A 13,001-nucleotide genomic window follows, 5' to 3' on the forward strand; every position below is an offset into this window, starting at 1 on the left:
CCACCTTCCTGCATTTCAAAATCAGCTGGCTTGTAGCAATAGTGGTGGCGGCACCGTCACCGGCAGCCCTGTTCCCCTCCAAGGCATCCCTCACTATTAGGTGCAGGCTGTGCACCACACAGAGGATGCCAACAAAGTTGGCATCATGGACAGCCTTTACCATATTGGCCCCGTTGTCAGTGACCATGAACCCGCGGGTGAGTTCGGCTTGCCCAACGAGCCAACCCTGCACCATGCGGTTCATAGCCCCCACGATCTCCCTCCTTGCAGCTCTAGCTTTCCCCCTACCCTCTTTCCCTTCCCTGCCAAAAGACCTGGCACCTGCCTTTCCAGCACGCTTCATATTGATCTTTCCTGTGCTGCAAAAGGTCTGTGTGTGTGTGTGTGTGTGTGTGTGTGTCAGTCCCTTTTGTATTGTGTGTTTTATTCCCTCTGTTGCATGCACGCACTGGTCTCTTCTTTGATTGTTTGCTTCAGTGTTAAGAGTTATGTAAAAATTGTGTGCTGTCTGTCTCCTATGAATATCTGATTTTCCTTTATAGTGTGCGTGTGTGTGTGAGCATGTGTGCATGCAATCTGTGTGCCTCCCTGCAGAGTGATGGATCATTTTTTTTTTTTTTTTTTGGAAACTGAAAAAGATCAACTATACATTCAAAGAAATGAATTGAATAGTAACAATAATTGAATAGAATAGCTAAGATAAGCTAAATCCTATTCAATCCTTTCTAACAAGAAAAAGGAGCAGGCAAGTTCAACTACTGAGTACAGCAAGCAAGCTGAAATGCTTGAGTCTGAGGGTTCCTTTCTCTCACAGTTCCTGACAAGGAACAAGCTAGGAAAAGGCACAGCATACCTCCAAACAGAGCCTTTTATGCTGTTTCTAGTCCCTCCCCACAGACGCTGTCATTTGAAAGGCAGTCAGAGAGGAATCCTCCTCCCCGACCACCTACACATGTCAGTCTTCCCCCCGCCCTCCCACTCTCCCTCCTTCCGCCTCCCTCTTCTAACTTTCAGTTTCAGTGTCTGAAGCATCCAAAGCACTTCCGAAGCTCCGAACTGCTCCAAACAGCTTAACTGAGCCCGTGCTTGGATCTGGGCATGCTGCTTCGGATGCCAACACGTCCGAAGCAGCCCCAGATCCGAAGTGCTATCCAAAGCCTCATGTAGCCCTACTATGCAGTCCCAGTGGTGTACGGTTGTTTTTAGATGCTACGTTGCATCACAGTTTGTGCCCATTGATGCTATGTCGCTGAGGCAATGAGCTATATTGTAGCTCATCGCTATGGCAACATAGCATGTCGTGTAGACGCACGCACAGAGAAGCTATTTAAGACCTCTGAGATTTAAGTTTAACACATTAACAGCAAAGCTAAATGAAGAATTATTTGCAAATTAGATTGCGCAGTAACTTTGTAATATTCTACCTTTTGGAATGTTTGGCGTAAGAACAATCTAAACAGTTCATTTGTATTTTTTAAATTAGATAAAAGGGAGAACAGGACACCAGAAGTCTCAGAAATAATCACAATCAGTAGATTAATTAGTTAATTCTAATTTAGAAGATGATTGATGGGGATATACCAGTAGACATATGAAAAAGGATTAGGGAATATCAAATTGGTCTCCTTTGTCAGCTCAGTGGTTTTAAAGATATTGTAGGAAGAAGTTCCCTTAATTGCAATATGAAAGAGCTGTAAAAGGAAAAAAACCCCCAAAACAACACATTAAAACTGTTGCTAGCTTCAGATCTTTGCAGTGACTTCAGAGTAACTTTTCAAGGGAACGGCGTACTTTTAAGCGATTTTTTCTATTCAAGTTGTCATCTTAACGAAGTGTTCTTTGCAGAAAGAAAGTAAGAGTCATTTCTTGTACTGCTTAAAGTTACTGTCATAAATTGGATCAAGTCAGTAATTTGGAAAAGGTGTAAAACAGGAAAAAACAGTAGCACTAAAGAGACACTGAACTCTAAGGCTATCAATTACTTTGTAGCCCTTACACAAACAGTCCATATTTAGTACTTATAATTTCCACATATAGTTCTTCACCCCATTTAAGATACTGTGTGCAGTTCTGGTCTCCAATGTTAAAAAAAAAACAACCTTAAACTGAAACAAATTCAAAGAAAATGTCTCTAAAATGGGATCAATGAATGGAGGCCTTTTCTTATGAAAGAAGATTAAAGAAGCTTGACATATTTAGCTTAGCAAAATGGAGACTGGGAGAGGATACCGTCACCCCTTATAGGTACATTCATGGGGTGAATGTAAAAAAAAAAAAAGAGGGCACTTTTTTAGGCTCAAAAACAAATACTGGTTTGTGCCAGTATAGATCAAATGGCTATAATGTCACTACAGGTAAATTCAGGTGGATAACTTGAAGATACTGAACTATCAGAGAAGAAAGGTTTTGGAATGATGTTCAGAGCCAAGCAGTGGGAGCAAAGAATACAAACTGCCTCTAGACTGAACTGGGTAAATCTATGGAAATGGCTGGTATGATGAGATGGCGTTCTGGCTCAACAACCTGTAGGTGAAATTTGTGGAGTCACATATATGCAGTTCTTATGCTGGGCTACAGAAGCAACTCTTTTGTTGAGTGGTAGGTGTCTAGTAATCCCATGATTCAGGGCTTTTGCTGGTTGTCAGTATGGACCAGGAAGGAATCTCCCTCCCCCATTTAAAAGTGCTACTGGCCACTTATGGGCAGGAGAGGGAAAAGATTCATTTTCCTCTGAAGGACTGGGATACTGGCTACAGTAAGAGCTGGTGGGGGTGGGGAAAGAAAGAGGGTTCAGACTGGGGTATGCTCATGCTCCTGGAGGTACTTAGAAAACAATAGTTCCTGGTTATAGTGTTTTGCTCTTCCATTAAGGGTCATACTAGTTGACCAATCTGGGCTCTAGGGCCATGTCCAGCTAAGCACAGCTGTGCAGTATGTGGTCTGCAGCACCACACAACACACATTCAGGTGTTCTCCATGCTGCTACCTTGTAGCGCAGAGGTCTTTTTTGACCCTGGGAGATCCTGGGGTCAAAAAAGCCTGCATGGGAAAAAAAAGTGAGGCGGCACATGTGGCGGCAGCATATACCACCCAAAACCAGAGCCTGGCTGGTTGGAGCCACACTCCAGCTGCCAGCAGACTCCCAGCTGCAGCTTGCTTAACCCCCAGGACCCTGGGTAAGGCTGTAGGGGCCAGAAAAGGTGCTGACTCCAGCCTCCCCTGCCCTACCCGGGGTAACCTGCTGCGTGCCAGAGTGCATGTGAGACAGGCGTTCCCAGGGGAACAAGTAGCAGCAGCACAACTTCCCTGTTGCTTCAGTGGCAGGACACCGGTAGTGCCCTCATCTCCCCTGCTTTGAACTGCGATGCAAACATAGAGTGTTCTGGGTATTGTGTTTTGTGTAAGGGATTGAAGTGGCAATTTGGACGTTCAATGGGTAAATAATGACTTGCAAGGAAGGGAAATTGGACTTGATAGTCCAGGAGGCCCCTTGCAACATTCCTATGACTAACTTGAGGATCCATTTGAGGAAATCCGATAATTGCAGAGTAAGAAACTGATTCTTACAAGAGATGAGTCCCAGGAAGCGATCTAGCCAAAAACAGGGCTTGTCTACACATACAGCTACTCAAGAATATTTGCAGTACATGACTGTTAATTCTAATCAAGAAGCGTAGCCAAATTACTCACTGTTGATTTAGTAGGAAAGTTCTAGCAACAGAATATCAGGGGTGTAGTTCATAAGTGCTAAGGATTTACAAACTGCTTAGCCAGATTTTAAATGGTGTGAAACTTTAAGATCAGTTTTTCAGGGCTTCCAGAAAGAATGAAAGTCAACATAATATGTTACTTAAGTTGCCTTTTCTCCACACACCTACCTCCAGGACTGTCCTGGGGGGGGGAGGAACAGGGGTGTGTGAATTGGGGCAACTGCCCCAGGCCCCATGCTTTGGGGGACCCCGTGGAGCCAGGCTGGCTTCATGTCTGGCCGCTTGCCACCCCTCCCCTGCACCCCCTCGCCCCCGCTTCCTGACCCTACACAGGCTGATTTGCCTCAGGCCCTGCACCCTGCTACGGTCATCTCTGCCTACCTCCACTGGATGAAAGGTCAAAGGATGTCCAAATAAGATAATTTTAATACATCATAAAAGGTTGCTTCCAAAGACACTAAAAGGGTCCAAGAATTCTAAATGCATAATACTATGCCTGGGCCTGGCTCTACAAATTGAATGATTGAGCCTGGGTGCTGTCAAGTTGTTAAGACTTGGCTATAACATAGCTTGTTTCAGCTACCCATTTAGTCTGCGTCCTTCACTGATAGCATTGCTAGCAAGATCTACCATTTTGTAGTGCTGACAAGGCCTGGGTTTTTCACTCTTCCACCATCACAGAGTTCTACTTCAAGTTGTAGGTAATAAGGTATATAACAAAAGCATGTGCACAACGTCCTCCTGAAAGTGATGCACCTACAAAACTGGAGCCCCCTGCCCCTTTTATTTTCCCTGAAGCCCTGCATGCAACAACTTCGTTTGTTGGTGCCATTGCAATGCACCATGTTATCTACCCATGTCATCCAAAAACATTATACATATTCTCAGCCCCAGGGTTGTTTATTTTTTAATAAAGCAGAAGATGCTTATAGCTAGTTGCCTAGCTTGCTTAATGGAATATTGGCAGCTTCTTTTGCTGTCAGACACTGGAAAGCAGATTTGGGGCTTTTACATTCCCTGCACAATAATGTTAAAGCACGTCAGACAAGATCTGGGAACTAGTGCTTGCTAATTTACCTGACAACACAATCAGGTAGCATTACCAGCTTTTACTTCAGCCAGAAAATACCTCCCATTGTGACAGTAACCATGGTAGCATGGGCTGAGATGCAGGACAGAGGGCAGGGCAAAAAGATGCATCATCTTGCATGAGCTGGTATTTCTCCATTAGGGCTGACTCACACACAAACTCGCAGTAAAAAAAAAACCAATACCCATACCATCTCTAGGCTGTGTGTTTACAAAGAACTTTCTAAATGTGAATGGAATGTACACAAATGCAGTGGTGTCTGTGGGCAGCCTAAAACCTCAGCTCTAGGGCACTGGTATTTACTGCCATTTTTTGCTTCAAGGGAGTGGAAACAGTGAAGCCAATTATGACAACAATAGCAATTTCATTAACAAATTTTAGAGAGCTAAAAAGGAGAGAGATTCTCAAATTGTGAACATCTGCATCTAATACGACTAGCCACTTATTTAGGCCAGGCTGTGTTGTGGGTGGAGTTGGGAGTTTGATCTCTGAGAGGACAGTAGTGATGATGAATGTGCATGCAGAGATCTTTCTAGCCAGTTTTCTCCCACCAGGACATAAGCTTTAAGAACCAACATTTCTAACAGAATGAGCCGCATCTACTAACTAATAAAAGGCCAACTGTAATCCAGGTGATTGAAATGTTTACAGATGATGATGGATATTTTTAGTCTAAAACCTTAAGTTCTCACTCACTGTAATTTTTAATACATTTTAATATAACTGTTTAATGTTAAAAAAAAGGGGCGGGGGCGGGGGTTTGGCAACACTGGAGAGTAAATACGAATATCACTCTTCAATAAACTGATTCTTGCTAAAATGAGTTTAAAGCCAGTGTGTTTTCCAAAGTATCTTTTGCTTCCAAACATGTTTCTTGAGAAATATTTGACACTCCCAGCTTCAAAAATAGGATCTGTACTGTGACTAAAGAGCTGCTCATAAGGCATCTCTCCATGGAAAGTTTAACTCCTCACCAAAACTTTGGTGTGAGGCAATGCTTCACAACAGCTGCATGATTGCAGTGTCATGGGACATAAATCCTGCTGTAGGCCTGTAATGACAATACCCATGAGGCATTTTGAAACCAACACGTCCAGGTTTTCAAATGTTCAGTTCCCAAAGAAGTAATGTGTTTTCCTTTTAAGGTTTGATCCTGTGAAAGCCTGGGATAAGCTACTCCCAAGAGGTGCTGAGCACCATCCATGTTTACCAAGATGAATGGAAAAGACTTCAGCACCGTGTGGGATCACAACACTCAACAAACACCTCTCCATAATGCATTCAAGCGTGGATATCCAACAGCAGTGATGGCCAGCAATAACCCTTTCTGCAGCTCCTACATAGCAGGTTATGCATAAGCAGCTGCACTAGCATACTTTATTCGGTCCGTTTTGTAACCATTTCTAATCCTGCGGATTTTAGGAATTCAGGGACATGCTTCACAGTATGGCCCACCAGTGACAAATGACTACTGTAAGTTATTCACATATAAACAAGTGTTTCCCACTGTAACACACCATAGGTGAAAATAAAGTAGTAAAGAATAGAATTTAGAAAAGGTGGCATCATGTTTACAAGAATGTGCTTCATAACCCTCAGCTAACCTACCTGAAGAGTATTTACAAGCTTTGCTTAATTTAAGTATCAGCATTCACAGCTTTCTGCAAGAACTTAACTTCTACAATTTCCCAATAGGACATGATATTCTTATGACATTATGCAACTTTTAGAATGATATGACTATTAGATGCTATATGGAGAACTGTCAAGGTCCTCAGTGTTGCATTTACTTACCTCCTTGTCAATCAGTCTTAATGCATATTTCACTTCAGGGTCTTGCAAGGTAATTGCTGGATGGGGTTTCCTGAAGAGCCGCATGATGAAGGTGTAAACTAGCCATACTGGATAAATCACAATACCTCCCAGCTGCAACAACATAGGAAGATGGTCAACACTATTGTTTGGTTAAAAGTGAAGTAATACTATGGTGAGGGCCATATCAAATAATCCATGGGAAAAAAAATAATTTTTTGCATACTTACAGCATCAGCATACAGAAAATGTGCATACTTTGCAGTTGTTGTAAATGCCCAGATGGTAGACTCAGCACACAAATAACATGGCATTCATTGTTTGGACATACAATACAGTAAAACCTCATCATAACACAGCCCTGCAAGACTGTGAGAATAGTTTTGTTAAGAGGGGGCATTTGTTTTAATAGGGTTAGTCAAGTCTGCTGCATCATAATAATAAAAAAAAATTGGTTCCTGCTGATGGGGTTACGGATGGGGTTTATTATAATGAGGTTGTACTATATTTTGCTTTCTTCATACTAGCGTGCTAGTAATTATTCAAATATAGACACCTGGGTAGATGAACATACTCTGCCTCTTATTTCAATGCTATCATTTAGTCATGTCAGGGGTGGCATATACCTCTGCAGAGTACTTTTGCAGGTCCACACATGTATGACATATGCCTCTTAAACCTTTTATAAGCCTTCTGGACAGCAGTAAGTTCCACGTATAGAATTGAATTATATCTTCTGTAAGGTCTTTGAGGGACAGAAATAACATGGAGCTCTCCTTGTGAAATTTCCTAGACTTTCTTCCCCTGAGGAAGAAAGCAGAAACAAGAGCTCCAAAAGTAAGACTTTTTCTTTAGTTTTACATATTGCATTTCCACACTCCTACTCACTGAGAGCATTCAAGACAGGACTGGTCATTTCCCATTTTCACTTTATTAAAGAATGATGTGATCGCCTCTTTAAGAACCATACTCCTTTAAACATGATACAGCTACTGGATAGCACAGCAACCTGTCAGAAGGTAACTGGACCTGCCACCACACACTACTATTGATATTAGATCAGGGGTGTCCAGCCTTTTTGAATGTGGGGCCAGATCACCAACTTTTTATTACCCAGTGGCCAGCGAGCCATATTCAAAGACCTCACAGGAAGTGGTATCACATTAGGAAGTGATGTCATGTGACCCTTGACACCAATGAAGTTGCAGGAAGTGACAATGAAATGGGTCTAGCCAGTTCAAAACTCTCCCTCTACAGCATCCACCTCTGCCACTGTTCAGGACAGGATACTGAGCTAGATGGACCATGGGGTTGACCAAGCAAGCATGGCACTTTTTATGCTCTTACGTTCAGAAGCTCTTATGTTCTTTGGCTGAGCTTCCAAACTATGGCTGAGATTTGCAAAAAGGGGTAGATAGGCATGTTACAAAGTTGTCATAAAGGATTTGGAGCCCTCTAAATCTCATTCATTTTAATGGAAGTTGGCCTTTTGACTCAGCTTTGAAAATCTCAGCCCAAGGTGCCAAGTCAAAATATGTAAGTCAAAATATATTTTGCATTTCTACGCAGTGCATCTATGTGGGGCTCTCCAAGCATTTTACAAACATGAAATGAACCTCAGGATGAGCCCAGCCGGAGCAGCAGGGGCTCAGCTGCACTTTCCCCCTACCTGTGCTGGTCAGTCCCAAGCAGCACACGGCTCTGCCGCCGCCTCTGCTGGCTGGTGCTGACCCGAGCGGGTCTGTCCCATCCGGAGCAGCATGCAGCTGAAGCTGGCTTCCCACATGCTACTGGGGATGGGAGGAGCCCAGCCGGGTCAGCATCAGCCAGCAGAAGCGGCAGTGGAGCCATGTACGCTCGGGACTGACCGCTGCAGGCAGGGGGAAAATGCAGGTCAGCTTCTGCCGCTCCGGCCGGGTTTGTCCCGTCCCGTCCCAAACGGCACACGGCTCCACCGCCTCTTCTGCTGGCCGGCACAGACCTAGCTGGGCTCCTCCCGTCCCCAGTAGCATGTGGGAAGCCCGCTTCAGCTGCATACCACTTTTCCTGGCTGGTGCTGACCCGGCTGGGTCCGTCCCATTCGGAGCAGCATGCGGCTGAAGCCGGGTTCCCATGAGCTGCTGGGGACTGGAAAAGCCCAGCCGGGTCTGCACCGGCCAGCAGAAGCGGCAGCGGAGCTGTGCGCCACCCGGGATGGGATGAGACGAGCCCGGCTGGAGCGGCAGGGGCTCAGCTGCATTTTCCCCTGCCTGTACTGGTCAGTCCTGAGCGGCACACGGCTTCGCCGCCACTTCTGCTGGCCGGTGCAGACCCGGCCAGGCTCCTCCCGTCCCCAGCAGCACGTGGGAATCCGGCTTCAGCTGCGTGCTGCTCCGGATGGGACAGACCTGCCTGGGTCGGCACCAGCCAGCAGAGGCGGCAGCAGAGCTGTGTGCCACTCGGGACTGACCAGCGCAGGTAGGGGGAAAGTGCAGCTGAGCCCCTGCTGCTCTGGCTGGCTTCATCCTGTGGTGAACGGCACACGGCTCTCCTCTTCCCACACGCACCGCGTTGGCAACATCAAGCTGACGCGGTGCGTGTGGGAACCTTGTCCCTTCCCGAGCCCTTCAGCAGCCATTAGTAAGCTGCTGAGGGGCTGGGGGAGGGAACGAAAGTAAACGGTGTTTACTTTAGTTTACTGTCGCAGCACCACAGGCCACAGAGAATGCCTTGGTGGGCCGTATGTTGGACAAGCCTGTACTAGATCATTTCAAGTGTGCTGACATTTCTGTTAACAAAATGGGAGGGAGGGGGGAAAGCAGTTTTATCCTTTTCTTTCTAAAATGTTTCTCTACAGAATTAAAATACATTAACACCTTTATTTGAATGTCCCACACATATCTGTTTCTGGTAGAACTGAAGATAAGACTAAATTGTTGCTACAATACAGTTAGAATTCAACAGCTCCAGGAAGAACACTGAATAACTGTAAATGTGATAAAAGATAGGGGGTTGTTGGGGGGGGTGGGGGTGGAAAGAGGGGGAATAAAGCAAGCTAAAGAGAAATGGGTCAAGTTTAGTTTTTTCTTTTAATTTCTGGTGACAAGGTGATCAGATTACTAACTAGAACTCCTGAAAGTGATAAAAAGAATGTTAAGATAGATGACGTTTTAGGCTTGAAATAAAAGAGTGACCTTTAAAGATGTAGTTGCCTTAAATCTGCAAAGCAGATCTGGGCTTTATTCCCAACTGTTCAAGCAGGGTGAAAGGAAAATCATTATTTAGATATGTTCCAATTAGGCAGCTGGACTCAGCAGAGGTACTCTCCCTCCCCAAAGTAATCTATCCTCCTTACTGAGACAAGATTATAAACATACTAGCAGGACAAAAAATGTTATTCTATGTGCTCTTTTCATAGGGCATTAAGATAGCTTCACTGAAGTCAAGGAGACTACATCAGTGTATAGCAGTTAAGTGTTCAAGAGAAGGCAAAACTCTCTCTCTAGCTTTGGTGAATCATAGTCTCCAATCATGCACAGCCCTGAAACAGGATAAGGTCACAACAAAATAAGGGCTTTTATTAGCAAAGTCAGATGCCATTTTGGAAAAAATAAGAAAACATTAATGAAAGCCCTAGTTTATTATGGCACCTGGATTCTCAGCAATTGCATGAGGGGGTAGCCAGAGGAAGGCAATGAAAATGTTCAGATTTACAACCTTTGCAAAGCACAAGTTCAGCCAGCAGTTACTGCGGCCCTAGGGTTATCTGAGGAGGCAATAATTGAAGGGAGTGCATCTACTAGCCATATTCTGAAATTTGGTATAATACTTTATTGTGGCAAAATACTCTGTCATGGAGCTGTAGCATAAATATACACAAGGAACAAGCTTTTTAGTACAATATCCCCAGGGTGATCAGCTGCTACTTCGTCCCCACACCTCAGAAAATACCCGTCATTCATGTTACCAGGAGAGGCTTTTTTTCATTAGTTTTTGGGAGGAAAGGAGGGTGGGGGAGGGTATATCTGTCACTATGCCTTTATCTTTCATGCATCTGTGCCTTGCCCTCTACTAGCAGCAGCAGCTGAAGTTACATACTTCACAGCTGCCCCCAGCCAGTTCCTCCAGGTCCTCCTCAAACACCCACAGAGTTTGAAATAGTTAAACAGGTGCACTGGAGGATGGGAAAGGGATACAATAAACCAGGCAGCTGTTGGAAAAGGTATTGCTGCATGCCAATGACTGCTAGCACTCCAACACAAACCCATCTCTCAGCAAGCCACATGACTGCAAAAGATCTCTGCCATGAGTCATAACTGCAAGGCCACTGTTTTGAAAACCTTAGGGCCCAACAGGCATATAAATAAATCAGAGATAAGTTACAAGAATCAAGAACTCTATTATTCCTCATCCATTCAGAGTTCATATTAGCACTTCCGTATGTATCGTGCACATGTGTATCTAGAATGTCACAGAATAATCTTTTTATGAGGGCTTAATGACTCGTCAGATAACTTAATATTTTCTTGCTTTCTAGATCATCAGCACACAAGGATTTATTATCTCTGGAATATATCTGCATTACTTTATTTATAAAGGCATGAATGGTGACCTTAAAAATTCAAAGTAAGGCAGAGAAGCCCATCAGAAAAAGTTGCACAGGCCAAAATAAATACTCTGAACATACATGGAACACAACCAGTCTCTAGATGTACTTATTTTTAAGAACTTTAAGTAGCCAGATACAGCTAAAATGCTGTATTGGTTTTCTACATGTTAAAGCTTTAGCATGCAAGCACATTGGTACTTCAGTTCTGCACGAGATAGACAAGAGTTAATTTTCAGCTACAAAAAAAATCAGCTCCCTGGACAACTATAGCAGTACCATACACAACTGTGGCACCCAAGACTCTTCATTTGCTAGTTTTATTGCTTCTACACATCAAACCTCCAAAAAGAAAATGACTTTTATAAAATAGGCTACTTTTCTGTCAGAGAGCTGATTCTCCACTTCAAAAGTTAAGGTGAAAGCATATTCCTGTATTTAAGGGTAGTGTACTTACTCCTAGGGGAGCCCAAAATGGTCCTTGTCTCCACCTCTTAAGGGGCCTTTGCTTACCTTTCTGAATTACACTTGAATTCGAGATATGATTCCTTGACCACACGCAGAGTATTTGCTGTATCTGTGTATTTTTAACAACACTGTCCAACTGCTTTCCCACCATAAGAAGAGCATTAAGCAAGATTTATCCTGATGCCTGTGTGCTGCATTATAGCTTTTCTTAAACCTGATTTTCAAGCAGGGCAGAGCTGCAGCATCTCTCTCAAAGATATTGAACTAACTGAAGGCACAGAGCTTCCCCAGGAACTTTCCTACAACATTACCAGGCCCCCACTTCTCTCCTGGGTGCAACTCGACTGGGTGTCTAATGACACAGGTGACTGATTCTGCAACTTCCGCACCTCCGCCAGGAAAGCATGGCTTGAGCCTTACAAAGTGGGCATGACATGAAGAGGAGGACCAGGGGAGGGTCAAAGGAAGCTGTCTCTTGAAGGCAGGATTTATCTCCTATGATGTCTTCGCTGTGCAGAGGTGCTTCTTAATGGGTCAGATGGCAGGATCTTGCCTACACAAGCCAGGGAGTGTCTCTGAGCGCCCCTCCCCCCAGCAAGATACAGACCACTGCGGTTGTGGCGCTGCCATTTGCTGGCCGGGCCGGGGCGGAGCGCCAGGAAAAGGCGACTCGGAGCCGGTCCCGTCAAGGGCTTTGAGTCAGCCGCTCCCCAGCCCGTCGCCTGGGCCAGCGCTTTGTGGCGCCGCGGGTGGGGAGCGGCCCGACACGCTGCCCCCGGAGCCCGGCAGCCGCCCGCCCCGCTGCCAATGTAGAGCGGTGCGATGCAAATGTAGAGCCACACTAATGCAGTGCCAGGCACGCTGCTCTGCACCGGCCATTGCAAGGCAGGGCCCCGCGCTGCAAGACCCACTGGAGGGGGAAGGAGCCCCGCGCCCGAGCTAGGGACTCCCAGGGCGGCCGCGTCGCTTACCGTGCTAAGCTGCGCCCCCATAGCTGCCCCCCACAGTTCCGGCCAGCAGCAGACGGAAGCGGCGCTGCCTGACGTCGCTACACTAGACCTTGCCCCACCCCGCCAGGTCTCCAATAAGCAGGTCAGCCTGCTGCGCTTGCTTGGGCAGAGGCGGCCCTCGGGGGGCGTGGTTCAGCCATAAGCTCCTTGAAACTGCGGCGGCGCGTGCTAGAACTGGCTGTAGAACGTTGAACGCTTTGGAAGCGCTCTGGGGATTCTGAGGCGCGGCAACGGCCTACAGGGCCAGGAGAGCCTTGCAGGGTGCAGCGGAAGCCCCATTCTCCGACACCGAGAGGCCCGAGATAAGGCCCAGATGGGAAGCAGAA

General features: G+C 45.6%; 1 protein-coding gene across 1 annotated transcript in view; it reads right to left on the reverse strand.

Annotated features, from left to right (window-relative positions):
• Positions 1-12,743, reverse strand: part of LOC102568029 (NADH-cytochrome b5 reductase 3) — a 31,942-nt gene extending 19,199 nt beyond the window's left edge. Inside the window, exons 1-2 of the mRNA XM_019498362.2 lie at positions 12,637-12,743; positions 6,595-6,726 (exon numbers count right to left, since the gene is read on the reverse strand). Coding sequence (XP_019353907.1) covers positions 6,595-6,726; positions 12,637-12,657 — 153 coding nt within the window. The 5' untranslated portion in view covers positions 12,658-12,743. The remainder of the gene's footprint in view (positions 1-6,594; positions 6,727-12,636) is intronic.
• Positions 12,744-13,001: the final 258 nt, after the last annotated feature.

Source organism: Alligator mississippiensis, chromosome 4 (genome assembly GCF_030867095.1).
Source record: "Alligator mississippiensis isolate rAllMis1 chromosome 4, rAllMis1, whole genome shotgun sequence".
Taxonomy (NCBI): domain Eukaryota; kingdom Metazoa; phylum Chordata; order Crocodylia; family Alligatoridae; genus Alligator; species Alligator mississippiensis.